This window comes from Epinephelus fuscoguttatus, linkage group LG10 (assembly GCF_011397635.1).
Source record: "Epinephelus fuscoguttatus linkage group LG10, E.fuscoguttatus.final_Chr_v1".
Taxonomy (NCBI): domain Eukaryota; kingdom Metazoa; phylum Chordata; class Actinopteri; order Perciformes; family Serranidae; genus Epinephelus; species Epinephelus fuscoguttatus.
The window spans coordinates 15,502,868-15,521,243 of NC_064761.1; the positions used below are offsets into that span (position 1 = coordinate 15,502,868).

Consider the following 18,376-nt stretch of genomic DNA (forward strand, 5'->3'; position numbering starts at 1 on the left):
AGATGCTGTGTTGTCCACAGACATTTTATATGTTGTTGGTCCTTTTTTCAATTGTCTGAGCTTTGTCTTTTTGTCTGGATAATTCTAGTAAGACTGTACGTTCAGTGTCATGATCCTGGGTTTATTCCGCTATCCTATGGACTTTGTTTTGGAGGTTTCTGTTTGTGTTCCTTATTTCATGTTATTCATTCATGATTAATCTGCTTCCTGTTTTATTTTGTAGATCCTCTCCTCATGTGTTGTGTCTGATTTTACTTCCTGTCTTTGTGTGTTTTCCCGCCTGTTTTCTATCACACCTGTCTCGTTAGTCCTTCCCTGTTCCAAGAGTCTTTCCTTCACACCTGTTCTGAATTAGTCTCCATCCTAGTGTTTCCCTCCACACCTTTGTTGTTAGCCAGTCTCCATTTCCCTCCTTTTGCCTGTGTCCTTCTACTACAGCTGTGTCTCGTTCTTGTGATTAGTTTTCTGTGTGTATATATACACCTGTGTGTCCCTTTGTTTCTTGTCAGTTCATTCCTGTGGTCATCCCTGTGGTTTAAGTGTCATTCCCTGTTCTGTTCCCTGCCTGGCTTTCTGTTTGGATTTTTTACCTGAGTTCATCGCATTATCCTTTCATATGGACTTTTGCTTGAGTGCAATATTGTAGTTGTACCTTTTTCCATCCCTTTTCCATCCCTGCTAATATAGCATTGCATGATGAGTACTTTAACTTTGATACACTAATTTTGTTACCAGGACTTCAATTTTCAAGAACTGCAGAACTTCTTTGATAATGAAGTACATCAAAGAGGAACTGCTGCTTTAACTTGTGTAACTTATTCACAACTTTTTCATACATTCCTTTCATGCAGTCATGCAGTTCTCAGTTAAGAAGGTCTGAAAAGATCCTCAATGATCCAACTCATGAAAAAGAGACAAAAGAGGATGCTGTTCCTACTTGGTGTTGTTACCACACAGCAATATCCCCATCTGCTGGTCACTCTTTCCTATTACATGATAAAATGGCATTGAGTTGAGGCCTGCAAATGTACATCAGCATCCAGAGGATTCTGTTAGAAAAAAACAGATGTTTTTGGAAATATCAGCAGACGGTGTTCCAGAGGACTGGTCCTGTGATTAAGCATAATCATCTTGTTGCATCAACGGCTAAATATAACCTCCATCCTTGCGATATTATGCACTATAAAACATGTTAAATTCATTTATATTGTCAAATCAGTGTTCACAAACATTTGATCTAGAAGCTGCACTATGCATATATTATTGATATAGTTACAGAGTAACATTTTGGCTCTGTTTTTCCCTATATGAGCTAACAAAAACAAACAACACACAAAAAAACAAATCCAAAAACTTAATCTAACCATCACAACACAATAATTGGCCTGCAAATGTTTAGGCTGCACATCAAGGTGCCTGATGGTAAATTATGTGTATCAAGTTGCATAGTCTAACGTGTTGTTTTTGTATTTAAAAAAAGTTTAGCTTCACAGACAAATCAGTAACCTTTGTCTCTACACTGTCAATTACAACTATATTCTCACTACTGTTCACCACTGACTTATAATAAACCATTATGTGCAGTTCCCAATTGAGCATATCTGAAAATAAAGACAAAATAAATGTAAATAAAGTATAAATTAAGCCGTTCCACTTCCCCGTCCGTTCCAATGGACATAACTTCTCTAGGTTGTTTAGATGTATGATTACTGTTATCTGACTCCACCCAAATGCACAGACCTATTTGATGGGATGCTTAAAAACCAATCACAGTGTTCCACATCATCTAAAGTGGACCGCTCTCATTTTTAACAAGTCTGGTCGACCATGAGGCAAGAAATGAGCACAAGGCACTTTTCAGTCTGTAAGTCATATTGTTAAAGTACATAATTTGTGTTTAAATTGTGTTTAAAGTAAACATGAGATGTTGTATTACTCATAGATGTCAAAACACCATATGAAAGATATATCAATCAATTTCAATCAATTTTATTTATAAAGCCCAATATCACAAATCACAATTTGCCTCACAGGGCTTTACAGCATACGACATCCCTCTGTCCTTATGACCCTCACAGCGGATAAGGAAAAACTCCCCAAAAAAAACCCTTTAACGGGGGAAAAAAACGGTAGAAACCTCAGGAAGAGCAACTGAGGAGGGATCCCTCTTCCAGGACGGACAGACGTGCAATAGATGTCGTACAGAACAGATTAGCATAATAAATTAACAGTAATCCATATGACACACACACAGAGAGAGAGAGAGAGAGAGAGAGAGAGAGAGAGAGAGAGAGAGATGCAGGTAATGACAGTAGCTTACAACAACATTAATGAAAGTAATAATATTATAGTTATAGTTCTGGTTACTGCGGTACAATATGTTGAAAGTATGTATTAATACCTGGCAGTATACATGTGTGACAATAATCATATGTGTATAATAACAGAAGAAGTATGACTAATGACTAATGATGGCAGCAGCAGCAGGAGGCATCTGGCGGGACCACGGCAGCAGCACAACCACACACGTCACGCTGTCCAGGCACCGCTGTGATATGAGTTAATCTGAGAGACAGTGGAGCACAAAGGCTCCGGAGAAGAAGCCGAGTTAGTGACATCCAGAATGGCCGAGTTAGCTAGATGCAGTAATAGGATACGAGAGAGAGAGAGAGAGAGAAGGAGAGAAGGGGCCTGGTGTATTATAGAGGGGTCCTCCGGCAGACTAGGCCTAAGTCAGCCTAACTAGGGGCTGGTACAGGGCAAGCCTGAGCCAGCTCTAACTATAAGCTTTATCAAAGAGGAAAGTCTTAAGTCTAGTCTTAAGTGTGGAGACGGTGTCTGCCTCCCGGACCGTAACAGGAAGATGATTCCACAGGAGAGGAGCCTGATAGCTAAAGGCTCTGGCTCCTGATCTACTTTTGGAGACTTTAGGGACCACGAGTAACCCTGCGTTCTCAGAGCGCAGTGTTCTGGTGGGATAATATGGCACTATGAGCTCTCTAAGATATGACGGAGCTTGACCATTTAGAGCTTTATAAGTTAACAGTAGGATTTTAAATTCAATTCTGGATTTTACAGGGAGCCAGTGCAGAGAAGCTAAAACAGGAGAGATATGATCGCGTTTATTAGTTCCTGTTAGAACACGTGCTGCTGCATTCTGAATTAGCTGGAGAGTTTTTAAGGACTTACTAGAGCTACCTGATAATAGAGAGTTACAGTAATCCAGCCTTGAGGTAACAAAAGCGTGGACCAATTTTTCTGCATCTTTTCGGGTCAGGATAGGCCTAATTTTCGCAATATTACGCAGATGAAAAAATGCAGTCCGTGAGGTTTGCTTTAAATGAGAATTAAAAGACAAATCTTGATCAAATATTACTCCGAGGTTTCTTACGGTAGTGGCAGGGGCCAGAGTAATGCCATCTAGAGAAACTATGTCATCAGATAAAGAGTCTCTGAGTTGTTTGGGGCCAAGAACAATAACTTCAGTTTTGTCTGAATTTAACATCAGGAAATTGGTGCTCATCCAAGTTTTTATGTCTTTAAGGCAATTATGGAGTTTAGTTAATTGATTGCTTTCTTCTGGCTTCATTGATAAATACAACTATCATCCGCATAACAATGGAAATTTATAGAGTGATTTCTAATGATGTTACCTAAAGGAAGCATATATAGAGTAAACAGGATTGGTCCGAGCACAGAACCTTGCGGAACTCCAAAACAAACTTTAGTACTTAAGGATGGTTCATTGCAAACGTCAACAAATTGAAAACGATCAGATAAACATATACAGTGTATCTTTTATGCAGGATTGCCTGCTTTTGTGGAAAAAATGTTTTTTGTTCAACTCTAGTCTGCAGTGTCTGATTTAATGTAGCATTACACACTTTAAGAAGAACAGCTTACTTTTTTACTAAAACAATTGCACATTTCACTGACTGTACACAGTTTGTGTGTGTGCTGATGAAGGAGTTCTGGGAAAGATGAAGGGGCACAGCAGACATATTGAAATAAGTAACTAACAACTACTGACTAACAGTAATATTATGGATGTAGGAACATTAACTCTCATCTCCATTACATTTCAACAGGCCATATCACACTGTATGCACAATACAGTAAGAATACTGAAAACAGATGAAATGTTCCATGAGGTCAGCAGCCTGTGCTTGTTGGGGTAATATTTCTATTTTATCTCATTGTATTCAATATCTTTACCAACATTGATATTTTACCAAAATAAACCATATTATTAGTGTTTCATCAAATTAATGTCAATGCAGGAGGAGGAAACAAGACAGCTCAGAAAAAACAACATTTAAGGAAAGAGACAGAACCATTTTTAAATCAATAAAATCATTCTTACATCAATATTTTGCAGCAGGTTATTGATTTCTTTAGGAAACAGCGGTGTAATAAGCAGGATAATGTACAACCATGGTTGAAGCTCAAATCGTGACACGACACTCAAATCATGATGTGGTTTGTCCAAACCGTAGGTAGCTGTCCAAGATGGCAGACCTTTTCACACATGCACAACTCATGATGGGGGAAATATACTGTTTAAAAAGGGAAATGCTGTTCTAATTTGATTATCTAATAGTACAGTCAGTTTATCATGCATTACATTAATTTTGTAGACAGAATAATAATCTCAGGAGATGTTTTTTTAACATATTTTGAGTCATAATGACAAATACAATACAAAATGTGTATATATGCATTTGTTTTGAAGCGTCACTTAATTCATTAATATGAGGTAACCATTCATGAAAAATCAATAATCTGTGGGTTTTTTGAAAACAAGTCTTTCAGACCATTTTATTGTGATTTATACTATTAGATGATTTCTGCTTTAAGATTCTTTGTCCATTGGAATGAATGGGAAAACAAAAAAACACATAATTAAGTATCCCAATCATTTTTTTCCTAATAGCTTAATAAGAGATGGGTCTTCACTTGTTTTTTAAACAAGAGACTGCAGACTGTAAGCCTAAAGTAACAGAGTTCCATAGTGTTGGAGCCACGACTTCAAAGGCACAATCCCCTTTTGTTCTGAGTCTGAGCAGGGTAAAGCCAATGGGTCCTGCTCTGAAGACCTAAGGGACCTACTGACAATATGTGTTCTGGTGCCTGATCGTGGCTTCACAAGTGAGAGTAAGTATCTTGTAGTGAATCCTGAACCTGATGGGAAGCCAGTATAGAAAAACTAAACTGGGTGTGATGTGAGTTGTCAGACCTGGTTAACAGCCTAGCAGCAGCATACTAGATTATCTGAAGATGATTCAGAGAAGATTTGTTCAGTCAAGTTAAAAGAGAGTTACAGTAGTCCAGCTGGGAGGACACAAAAGCATGGATAATGATCTCTAGCTCAGGTCAAGACACCACATACCTGAGCTTTGCAGTATTTAAATAAAACAAGCTCAGGTCATTGATTTAAGGTGATGATAAAAATGCATGGCCAGGTCAAAAATAACATCAAGATTCCTGACATTTGACCGTACAGTTGACAAAAGGGACCCTCTACTCTAGGCAACCTTTGAAGCTATATTTTCTGAGGCAGTTATCAGAACCTCCATCATGTTTGTGTTTAATTGTAGGTAGATGTTTGACATCCAATCCTTGATGGAAATCAGACAGTTGTGAAGAACAGCAAGTTTGTCTGTGTTATCAGGCTTAAATTACACATACAGTTGAATGTCATCAGCATAACAGTGATATGATATTCCTGTGAACTGGCTAATAATTTGACCTAGTGAACGCATGTATAAAGCAAATATATAGGACCTAAGACAAAGCCCTGAGGTACACCACAAGAAAGAGCAGTAATATCAGCTGAAAGAACCAAAAGACTAGGAAAAATTCCAATCTGAAAGGTAGGAGCATTTAGAGTAGAAACCCACCAATACTTTTTTTGTGTTTGGAACATGTGGGTTCTGAATGGGTTTGCAGTAGCTGGTGTTTCCTGTTGGAAATTACTGAGAACAACATACACTTTTAGTTTTAAATCTTCATATTTATTTATTTAGAAGTAGTTCTCTGGATTGCAACATATAAGCCTGTTGTACAAGGAATATTACAGAGAGGTACAGGTTTTCAAATTTGACTCCGTCATGTACATAGACTTTAATTTGCAGATAGGTATCCACACAAGGGAGTGCCTGTATAGCTTTAGCCAGTGTCGAATTTACTTCACATTTCCCCCACAAAAGTCAAAGGTAGCATTAAAGGGCACATGACACAGTCCACAACCTTTTATCACACATGTACTATACCACCCAACCAGTCAAAGATAAGCTGAACAATCATATCATCAGGGAAACACTCAGCATAATTTCCAATCATCCAAATTCCCCTCCAACAGAATCACTGGAATATTTGTCCATGCATACATAAGTATACTATATATGGTAAAAAATATAGCATTTGGAATAAATACTTATATAATTTTTAGAGCCAACTGTCAGACAATACTTGTTATATATTTTTCACAATACTGTATGTACACGTATTTGGGTAAATTTACAGGAACAGATAAAACTATATATTTAACCCCATGTGGAACAGATCTGATTTCACGTCTTTGGTGTTGAGCCAGTTATGAAACCATATTACATCTGGGTCACACTGGATTAAACATATGGATGCGATTTACTTTAAGACTTAATACACAGGCACGGAAGACCAGATATACCAGATATTTCGCACAGCACACATCGGATCATCCTTTAGCTGTCTGACACGTGGGAAGCTACACTTATTACCGTTCCTTGATATACAGACCACCAATAATGATCAGATGTGTTGCACTGAGTTAAAATAAATTCTTGCTGATCCTGTGTAAATGCAGCCTCATTGTAAAGAAAATCTGTGCTACTTTGTGACTCAACAAATGACAATCTGATTACTAAGCCATTGTTGAAAAATTCCCATCGTTGCTGAGTGGATGCAGCCACCGTATATATACTACTATATAATCAGGATACTTTATATAAGGTCTATCTTCATTTCAATCTATAAAGTCCCATATTAGCACCCATATTAATAAAGTGTCCAGGAATGAGAGAGCACTGGTGCAGCATCAGTGGTCAGATCACACTGCAGCTCAGAAAAAAAGTTAGATTCAGCTTAGAAGTTACTACATATAGGCATAAATGTAGATTTATTTTAACTGAAGCTAACCAATAAATTTGGAATCCATCTTTCTAAAAGTAATAAGAGCTGAGATGTTTGATTTCAGTAAGAAAAAGATACTGAAGACTCTCCAGAGTTCATTTTGATCCAAGTCTCGGATGTTGTCTCTGTAGAAAGAGATTTATTTTCTGACTGTAAATACAGACTGCGACCGTCATAGACCACAAATATGGCAGTTGTTAAAATGAGTGGTATTTCCCTTTAAATTCCACCTTCAGTAACCCCCCAGCAAACCCCAATCAGACAGAAAAAAGGTGTTTCATGTCTTCTCTGGAGAAGCTGTCTAAAGTCAATATAACGGCATTGTGGTTATTTTGTGTTGGAGACATAAGTTTATAACATGAAGTCTGTGTTACAGGCTGGGGGTATGGCTTTTGTATGACATGGGTATTTGCCAGGCAGGGAGGGTCAAACATAACTCCACCAGTGTGCATTATGGGAATTGGAACATCCAGTGTTTATGGAGCTTGACTAGAAGTCAGCATATCTCGGCCTCTGCTGCTTCCTTTTCGACCTCTGAGGGTTCCCCAACTTCATATAAGTGCAATACTAAATAGCTGGAGTACCGCTTTAAAGCTTTCTTCAAGTGTTGCCTTTCAAAACATTATGAAGTACGACTACATCTTTCTCCAGAAGGGCGAAAACACTCCTCTTGATGCATGTTCACAGGTAAAATTATTGATTCCTTTGTGTCCTGTAAACTTCCTGACCTGCTGGAAATTTATGGGGAGTTCTTCAGGGGTCACTGAAGGGGAGCTGTTAAGTTGTAAACATTTTATTAAACCAGTACTCCTGTTTAAAGATACTTTAGGAATATGGGTGTGGGAAACAGAGGAAAAAGACCACACTCTCTGGAACACATCTCACCTCTAAAATGTAGGATGGTCATCTGATTAAGGCTAGACCAAAGCCACTCCCCCTACCTTATTCCTGATCGAAAAGGTAGTATTTCATTGATATTGCTTCTTTTAGGACTGCAAGTCATAAACAACCCATTCCTTTCTGCATTAACATCTTTAGCATTTTTGAAATATGAGTGCCTTGAGGCAGTAATAAAGTATTAGTAACTCGAAGAAAGGCAGATCGGAACCTTGAAATCAAGATGTTCTTAGTGTCTTTCATCGCACATAATAAAAATATCCAGACTCATTCTTATGTCTGCCAGATCCACAGGCAGCCTATGTCTCTGTTAGTCCCATGATCCATGCCAGTATAGTTAGACTTGCTACATAGTTTTCTTGGAATGTATCACAGCCAGCCTGACATTCATTGTGCATTTCGTAGCAGTTGCATACAGGATTTGCTTTGAGACGAGCAGGCGAACAAGACGTACATTATATCTGAACTGAGGGACGGAGAAAGAGAGGGAGAGAGATGTTAATCATGAGAACAGACAGTATTACAACATACTGTTATTTAGGACTATAAGACAGCCAGTAGGGGGAGTAACTGTGTATTGGCATGCAGCACCTTCCAAACAGTACAATCTTCTCTTTAGAAGACTCTTGTCTTTCTTTATTCTGGTTATACTGTGGTTATAAAAATCATTTCCTTTGTGTCCAACAGAAACATTTTATCTCCAACTAAACCATCTGTTTTTCAATAATTCATAGATGATATTCACCTATGCCCCATATGTGAAAAACATTATGACGGTGGTAAAAACAATACATTAAATATTGTCAAATATTCACTGAATGATGAGATATTTGACCAGAAGTTCTACTCTATTATTCCATTTTCTAATAATTCACACTATTGGAGATATATAGTTTCTTGTGGACACCGATATTTGAGCAGACTATTTACTGTACACAAACACAATAAAAAAGTGCAGTAGAAAATACAGTTTCTGTGTTTGTTTATGATTATAATCTGTTAGAATAACATTCTACATAATACTATGATTTCAATAATGGCTTATGTCCAAATATGAAAAGAATGATGTCAACGTCATGACGGAAAAAATAGAAATAATGTCATATTTAATATAGTATATTTGAAAGGTAGATCATGTGCTTAGTATTTTGCTTGAAGAGCTAGTTGATGATAAGAAGCAGCAGTTTGTCAGAGTATCTCTTCATCCAATTGCTTGTCCGTCCACCCCTGCTCCCTTATTATATCATGACCCTGTGCACTATGTAATATCTTCTCAATCACACTTGTCGCCATGGAAACGTCTTATCGTTAATCCGACCAGGCCCCCTTTGTTGTCTGTCCACTGAGTGGTTGATGCAGCATATCCATAAACACCCACTGGGCATGTTGGCAGAGATGTGGAAGAGAACATGTGGGCGTACATTGCTGGACACTCCAATCTCAGAGGTTTATATATGGTTCCACTTGTTCCACTGGTCATATGGAGTCTTGTACAGTGTCACTATGTCAACATTTTCCCTCATTGTTGGTGGGCGGGGTGTTTTGGAAACTGAAGGGTTGGGGGTCGGCGAGCTGGAGCGGTCTGGAGAAGTAAACATACTTGGTCTGGTTCAGAGGAGGTCTGCGGTAGACGAGGGCTCAGAGGCTTTGGACTCAGCGTGAGCCTTAAGAAGGTCAACTATCTCTTGGTGGGGGGCTGCTTCTGCCACCAACAGCGCTGTCTGTCCATTCTGGGGGGAAACAGAAAGGAAATGTTACAGTTTCACATTAAAGATCACTGCAGTGACTCTTCTTATCCTGATAGTGGCAGTGTTGCTCTTTCTCTAGCAACCTGACATGCGAGTACATGTGTACACACTGCACCTGGCCTGATGCTGAGGCAATACTACTGAACTGGAAGAGCTGGGTTCAGTATCTAGCAATAAGTTTTAGCATTTGTCCCTTCTTGAATGCCAGATGAGATTATGATCTATCATGTTTATGTAAATCTGATCAAACAATTTCCCTTCCAAAATACATATCAAAATGTGCAACAAAGATTATAACAATATCCTCTGATAAGCCTCTTTGCTTCATGCAGAAATTGCCTGTGTAATAACCCTGGGTTAAATAATAAGCCCAGGAAGGATTTTGATGATATAATAAAAAGGAAAATGGTGAAAATGTCCAAAGGCATACAAAACAAACATCATTAAGAGAAACTCTATATATCAGAAAATATGCTATTATGCTTTCATGTACCCTCACTTGTTGCATCTGCACATTTATATACAAGATAACCAATTTTAAAAATAATGCACAAGCTTTATGAAGATCTTTCCATTCAGTCTTTTTCTCACATGGATGATTTTGGTGTCACTGCTCATATATTTGTAGCCATCTCTCATGAAACCCATTACATTCATGATGTGTGGAAAAAGTCATGCTCTACTAACAGTTACCAAAAATGAGAAATCCATCTCTTTGGGCATGCATTTTTAAAGCAGCCTTTCAAACCGTTGGCGAGTTGGTTTGTTTACAATGTATCCATGACAACACACAGAGTCACTGTCAATAAATAAGACGCTGTGTGTTGCAAACTGCGGTAAAAACCAAATTTAAGACAAATATTCCAAATGTGCTGTATACATGCCCAAAGATTGCTATTAAAACCCAAATAATACCAGCATATCCCACATAGAATATCTAAATGGAATATGCTGTTTACATGACCATATCAAATTCAGAATATTATCATACTTGGAATAACATTGGCATGTTAGTGTGCAACGTACCCACTGAGATATCAATTAAGAGACATTACTGTGGATTTCATTAGTAAAAAGAAGGGTTCAAAGTGACTCTAAGATCTGTGATCAGTATCGGTCGATACTGCTTCCAGTGATGGGCCCAAAAATCCTGATCAGAGCACCCTTAAAAATTTCCCCTCTGACTGACTTGCAGTGCTCTAACACTACTTCTAACTTCCTGCGTCATTCTCACAGTGTGTCCTGGTGTTTCCTGTTTATTCTTCTAATCAAAGGCATGATATTAAACATATCAAACTAGAACAGACAAGGCTGTATACTGAGAGAGACCTCATGTCTCATGGGAACACTGTGTGGACGTTGTGTGTTATACTTTGTGTAAATATCACAAACCTGTCCCACAAACTGCCCGACTTACTTGATATGATTTCAAATTGCTTGCCACAGCTGCTTATTTTCTCAGTTTTGAGATAATGTTGGTCCCAAACCACCACTAAATATAGTGTGTGCTCATGTGTTGTCATGGAGTCACACAACAAATGATCTACCAGAGGCACATGATTGAGTTATAGGATGATTGCAGGATACTGTATGTCTGCAGAGATTCATCTCAGTCATCCAAGTGGTACAGTAAGATCTATCTTAAAGGAACTTTAACTCAACTTTTTTGCTATGTAAAGATATAGTGGAGTAATGGTGTCCTGAGTGGAGAATGAAGTCACGCTAGCTCTGTGTGTTGTATTCTTCCCTCTTCTTTTGGTCGCTGGTCTAGCCCCATGTTCATGTTGGTGCATATGAGTCCCTGTGTGTGTATATCCCACTGGCTAGCTTATGGTGTGTTCCGTTTCAACTGGAAAGTCAGAATTTTTGAGTTCCCAGTCATATATTTCACTGGAATGTCCCCTGAAGTTGGATGTATGACTCTGAAAGTCAGAGGAACCTCACCTAATGTGTGTTTTCAAGTGGTATTGCTAACAACAGCTAACCTGGCTAGACCTGGTATTGCTAACATCTTGGTTTTACCACTTGTTGTGCTTGAACATGATTAACTCGGATGTGGCATCATTCCCAGCTCCAACCTCTGAGCACAGAGGTAAATGAAACACAGCATAATTGATGCCACTCTGCACTGTGCCGGACAGTGATTACCACTGATAACGCCGTCGAGGTGGCAATGTTGCGGAAGTATAATGCCCACCCTTCAGTTCCCTCCAAAGTTAACACGGTTGGCGCTGATGCTGTCGTTAGCACTGTTTGCACTATTAGCATCATTAGCTCCTAGCTGGCTCAGCCACCTCCATGTTGAGAACCATGTGCAGACAATCCTGGCCCATACTCATAGATATACTCTTAATGTTGTATAGAGCTTCCTTAAACAATCCACTGAACTGTTGTACTGACGAGGCGTCGTGATTTAAGCTTATCGTTGAGAAAAGGTGTCCACCGAAGTCCCGTCCTGCGAGACTGAGCAGGAAAAAGTGTTGTAGAAATGCTGTGATATCATAATAGCATCAGAAGCAGCATGTTGTGCTGAATAAGGAGTGACAAGACTTGCATCCTTTGGGAAACTAGAATCAAAGCCCACAGTTGGATGCAGGTGTTGAGGTGGGGCTTGTGAAATGCTACATGAACAATAGCAGCAGTGTTCCAACAGTGTTAACAGGATTGTTTGCGAGGAGTAAGTGCAAGGCACCAGTCATGATGTGGCCACGCTCTGACTGAGCACCTCAGACTGCAGATGAGAATCAACAATTTAGAGAAATCAATAATGCACTTGGTTGTACAATCATTCTACTGGGTGTGGGCCAGGCACCAGCTGCTGTATGGCTATACCCTTATTAGTGACATATTCAACAGTATGAGCCTGAGACTGGGAGTGTGACCATTCATGCAGTGCTACTAGCAATTAACCCTTATGGAAGCTTCAGACAGCAGCACAGACAGAGGGTCTCAGGCGTTGGCCTTGAACTCCCCCCAAATGCGGATTAATGTCTTTCTTGCCACTTGCTTCACATATAAATATATGCTACTGTGGGGGTTAGACATAAACCTATATAGATGCATTTTCTCACCTACAGAGAACAGCTCTTAATTTTCTCTGTGCTTCATTTATGTAGTGTTTAGACACAGGTCTCTGAGCAATGTTTTTTCGTCTGAGTTGAGCTGCATTCAGTTATTTATACAACATGGTGATATATTTTAAACCTGGCAACACACTAAGGCAACAGTTCACCCATGGGACTGCAGGCTTGAAGTGCTATAAACCACAAATGCCTCAATTTATGTCCTGTTACAAGAAAGGACAGTTTTGAGGATAAAAAAATGTACACATCCTAGAGAGAGATCATGGACAATCTGAACAAGATTTTGAAGAGGTCAGGGAAGAGACAACACATATCTTGGATTCAGACAGCCCAGTTGACAGTGTAATTGTATCGCTACAGTATGACAGTATACCTTATCTGTGAGGCTGGAGTCACAGCGTCCTGTCTCCAGCAGCATACGAACAATGTTTGTGTGTCCATGTTCGGAGGCACACATCAGAGCCGTGGAGCCCTCACGGTCCTGGGCATTTACATCCGCACCACAGCTCAGGAGCAGCTTCACCATGGCAACGCGGCCGTGGCTCACTGCGAGCATGAGTGCCGTCTGGCCCGCCTAGAGAAAGAGTGAAAAATACAGAGAATTAGAATTAAACAGTGAGAGGGAAGATAGGAGGGGGAGATAAAGAGATAAAGAGATGCAGGGTGGGGGATGCGGGAGGAAAAAAGCTTTCCTAGCCTAACATGTTGTTCCCTCCCATTTATAAATTTAGTTCGGTTTGCACTATAGATGGCCTCGCTGTTGAGGAAAACAAGCTGAAGTTATGGCGTATTCCTGTGAAGTGACCCACTTGTAAAACATCTCTAACATGCTCTGATTTCCCCTGAGTATTTATTAAATTCCCAGACTTACTGTGCCTGGAAATGCAACTTTCTGAACAACAATAACACATCACACAAATCTAGTGGAGCCGACAAGACAGTGTAAGCATATATATTACCTGTCTGGAGCATGCATTGACGTCACCCAGTCTCAACAGTTGTTGTGCCACCTCCAGGTCATCAGGGCTCTCAGCAGCCGTCAGAGCAGCGAGCATCACCGGAGTATAGCCTGCCTTGTTCACATTGTCTGTCTCACATAGGCCTGAAGACACAAACACAATGTTTTAATAAGTCAGAAGGCATTTTGTGCATTTTGTCTTCAGTTGAAATTGTGTTTCTGACTGTATCCATGCTCTTCTGTTGTGTGTGTTTTCATCTCACCCGTATCCAGCAGCAGTTTAACCACTGGGAAGTTTGAATGCGACACACTGTAGTGGAGAGCCATGTTCCCATTGCCGTCTGTCAAGTTAACTACATATGGCAGGAGAGTGGGTGTGGTCAAGCCCACTTGTCGCAGGTATAATCTGACGGTATCTGCCTGCGAGTTTTTCTGACTGGAGATCTTGAACCACTCCTGGTAGAGCACCACTAAAACCTGACGCTGGGGAGAGAGAGAGGAAAAGATATAAATGAAAGAGCCGCCTGTGGCAGCAGTTTTACTGTTCCCTCAACATCAGTTTTACTGTTTGGGCTATTGAGCAGCTTGCATTTTCAGCCTGAGGAACGGCATTGTAAGCCACATAATTCTACCCCGTGAAGTCAAAGAGCTCTAAGAGAGCATCAACAAATAACCTGAAGCTTTTTCCCTAAACAAATCATTTTTAATGTATCAGAAACTGAATTGAGAAAATGTGAGGGGCATCACGTTTGCAGCTTTATGAAGAGATAAATACATTACAAAAGCGTGTAGTTGATACAGTGTGGAGGCAACCATAAACATTAACTTTGCAGTCAGATTCTTCGATAAATTAACATAGGTAAAAACAAAGCCTTACCATTTCTTTATCTGGAGATGAAACTTCTTCCATGCGGTCTTTTACATAGATGCAGGCGTCTATAAACCCCTGGTCAACTTTCTCCCTGCATACAAAGACCAGACAACAAAATGAGAAACAATCTTTTCCTGACACATACTAGCTCAATTTTGAAAATATTTTTTGGGTGAAGATCTTTCAAGCAGGCCTGGAAGCAAAAAACAGAAACCATCCAAATTTAACCCAGTGCACTCCACATCTGTTTTCTTCCCTGCTCTTTCAGGTTCAGTGTGAAAATACCTTCAAGTCTGCCTAACATATGGCCAAGAGACGGCTACTTTGGTTCTTGTGTAAATTCTGTCTGGGATGAAAACAAAAGATAAAAGATGCCTCGCAGGCCCCTGCAGCGCGCACACACACATCAGTCAACAGTCTGACGCTGTGATGACACATGCAAACCTCGAAGGCAACAGTTCCCACTGATTCACTGCCCAATAATATCCACCAAGCGCTCACGCTGCTCGTCTATCACGCACAGTCATGCTACATCTCAAGCAGCACTAAGCCTGAGTGGATCACACTCTTGCTGTGTACTGTACTCCGCTCATACAAGCACACATGCATGGGAATGATCCGACAGGTGCTGAGTGATGGGTTAATATAGGTTCTGCTTTCTCCCAGGGGCTTCATCTACTGTCTGGCTCTGGGGTCCTCAACCCGGTCCACATACCTGAGACAGATAAGTGATCAGTCCGTGACAGAGAGGACAACACTGCTGGTTATTTGCTTTTTGTCCCAGACGCCTGGCACTTTAGGGAATGAAGTGTCTGTGTGTGTGTGTCTGAGACCTCGATTAGACTGAAGCAGCTTATACTGACGTGTGTAGAATCAAGTTGTGTGTGCTGGTGCGAAGTCTATGTACGTGGGGCTTACAGTGTGTGAGCGTGTATGATATCAAGAGGTGAGCAGGGTTGAAGCATCGTTCAGCACCTGTCTGTCTCAGACAAAGTATGTAGGCTGTAGCTGAACACAAAACAAAGCACTCACTTGTGCTTCCTGACATCACGTCACACTGTTATCTCCATGGCTGTACTGCGCTTTAATTATATTCCTTACATTAACTGTGTTTCCATTATTTATTCACGTAATGATATGAGCTATTTAATGTGAGACTATCCCGTGCAGCTCCTGTGATGGAGAGCATGGATTACAGTGAGCAGTTTTGAGATTGCTCTGCGGGCGGTACTGAAATAAAGAAGATGCCAGAGCCTTTTATTCCACTTGACTCATGTTTTCTTTACTATCATCATCTCTACCAGCAGCAGGAAGTGGTCCATGCCGACCAATCACAGTTCATTAGGTACCCATGTGGCATCTCTGCAGCGTATAGCCCACAGCGGCTACATGCATAGGCTCCATAGCTGTGGCACAACCCCTGACACACTACTATAAGTGAAGCTTTTTACTGTCTATCTCACCCTTCAGCCTGTTCTTCCAGTAGCTCCTGGGGGCCTTCCGGATCCAGCAGGCCTCTTTCACTCTCCTTCTCTGCAGCCACGGCACCTCCTCCCTCAGTTGCGACCTCTGCATCCTTCTGCTGGCTCTCTGCTCCCTCCTCAGGCTTCTCCGCCGGCTGAGGCTCCGTTTTCTTCTCCTTTTCTACCTCTGGTTCTGAGCTGTCCTCTTCCTCCACCTCCACCTTCGACTTCTCATCTCCACTGGACTCTTCGCTGGATGTCGTCTCATAGCTGGAGGCAGACACAAGCAAGTAGACATTTGAACAGCTTTCAAAGCAAAGTCATCCACATTATATCATCTATAATACAGCTTTTGCATACTCTAGCCTGTGAATGCTTATAGGTGGCCTAAGAAGTGAGAAAATACTTCGTAGCTAAACAGAAATCCACTTTTAAATGACACAGGACAGACAATACTTAGTCTGTCATGGGCTTTGAAACAATTAAGTCATGTTTCTTCCCTAAAAGTAAGCATGTGTACAGAAATTATATATATATACAGAGGAAGTCACATCAGTCAAACACCTAAACGGATAAAAAAGAAGATGAAAGCAATAAAGTCAACACTGGCTAAGGCTAGATAAATACTAACAGGTCATTACCCTCTAGACCTCAAGCTTGGCATGAAAAAGACGCTTGTCTGATACAACCTTGGCCCACATATCCAAAACATCCCTCACACAGTTAAACATATACATGAAAATCCATAGGCATGTTTGCACACTCACATATGCAACCTTGGACAAAACCCATCCTTGTTCAGAGGAGAAAGGCTGACGATATATTTAGAGCAGTGGTGGTTGCAGGTGTAGCGCGTGTGTGTTTGTTTGTGTGTGTGTGTGCGTGTGCAAGATCACTGGAGTGTATCCTAAAGGAACCTTTGTGAGGCCAATGATCAGATAAGTCGTATATTGAATGCCACTGATTCATTCTTATTTGTAGACATACACACACATGCACAGCACACCACAAGAGGCGTTCAGGGGCCACAGCATTCCCTGGATTCCAGAGGAGCTCAAGGGAGAGCAAAGATAGGTTAGACCATCCAAAGAGAAGAAATGCAAACAGCAGCCCACTTCCTGGTGTGGGCGGAAGACTAAAGATAGTCAGAGAAAATATTGTTGTCTGTCATGTTTGTTTCATTGGAAATAGCATCTGTAACATTGAAATGGAGAGATAGTTCTTGTCCAGATCGAGGGTTAAAAACTCAGAAGAAACTAGACATGGGCCATCTTATATAACTTATTAATGGTTATATAAGGAGCAGATCCTTACAATACCACATATGATAATTCATTATTTGTTCTGGAGGACGGCTGTTAGGTTATGCAGATCAGGTCTGCAGATCATTCTAAAACGGGGAGGAAGGAATAGACCTCACCAAAGCTCGTTGCATTGCAAACATGACATTGCAAAGGCGAGCAGGTCATAAAACAGTGAAGCTCAGGAATGTAAAAGCAGGAACGCAGGAATAAAACAAATCTCCTAATAGCAGCCATTTCCTTGATATGCAGGAGGTAGCACTGCTGAGGCATTGTAGAAATGACTTTGGAAAACAAGTGTTGTGAAATTATGGAAATGTTGCTTGGAGGTAATGAGAAACAAATGTGTCATTAGATGTGTGCATGGTGCTATTAATAAACATTTGGCCATGCTTGCGGTTTATGGAATAGCTTTGCCATCTTTGGGATTTTATACAAAATGAGACCCAGTGCACAAAAAGAAATGTAAGATTAAAGGGACAGTTCATCCCAAAAATCAGAGATACATATTTTTCCCCTTACCTGTATTGCTACTTATTGGTCTAGATTGTTTTGGTGTGACTTGCCGAGTGTATAGTGTTTACATCCCCCTCTTGTCCATGACTAGATGCACACTTCCTTTTGCGCTGTGATACAGTTGGCGGCTGTCGTTCTGTCAAAAGAAAATTGTTCCCACATGAAACTGCTAAAAACGAAGTCTGTAGATATTCTTGAGTAACTGAGTCATGATTTCAGGAAAGAGACGTTGCTGTTGAGTTTTTCAAATGTATTTATGTGGAGCTTTGTGCTCCACCAAGCGGAGTGCCATCTAGTTCCATTATACTGGAGAGAAGGCAGACATCGCTATGGCCCATATCTCCAACACTCGGGAACTCACACCAA

The 18,376-nt window shown here is 40.5% G+C and overlaps 1 protein-coding gene across 4 annotated transcripts in view; it reads right to left on the reverse strand.

The window, feature by feature from the left end:
* Positions 1-6,022: 6,022 nt before the first annotated feature.
* kank4 (KN motif and ankyrin repeat domains 4) overlaps positions 6,023-18,376 on the reverse strand; it is a 94,054-nt gene continuing 81,700 nt past the window's right edge. For all 4 annotated transcript variants that reach the window (XM_049587539.1, XM_049587536.1, XM_049587538.1 and 1 more), the window contains exons 5-10: positions 16,194-16,463; positions 14,737-14,821; positions 14,123-14,342; positions 13,861-14,003; positions 13,275-13,475; positions 6,023-9,800 (exon numbers count right to left, since the gene is read on the reverse strand). In XM_049587539.1, the coding sequence (XP_049443496.1) occupies positions 9,681-9,800; positions 13,275-13,475; positions 13,861-14,003; positions 14,123-14,342; positions 14,737-14,821; positions 16,194-16,463 (1,039 nt within the window). In that variant the 3' untranslated portion in view covers positions 6,023-9,680. The remainder of the gene's footprint in view (positions 9,801-13,274; positions 13,476-13,860; positions 14,004-14,122; positions 14,343-14,736; positions 14,822-16,193; positions 16,464-18,376) is intronic.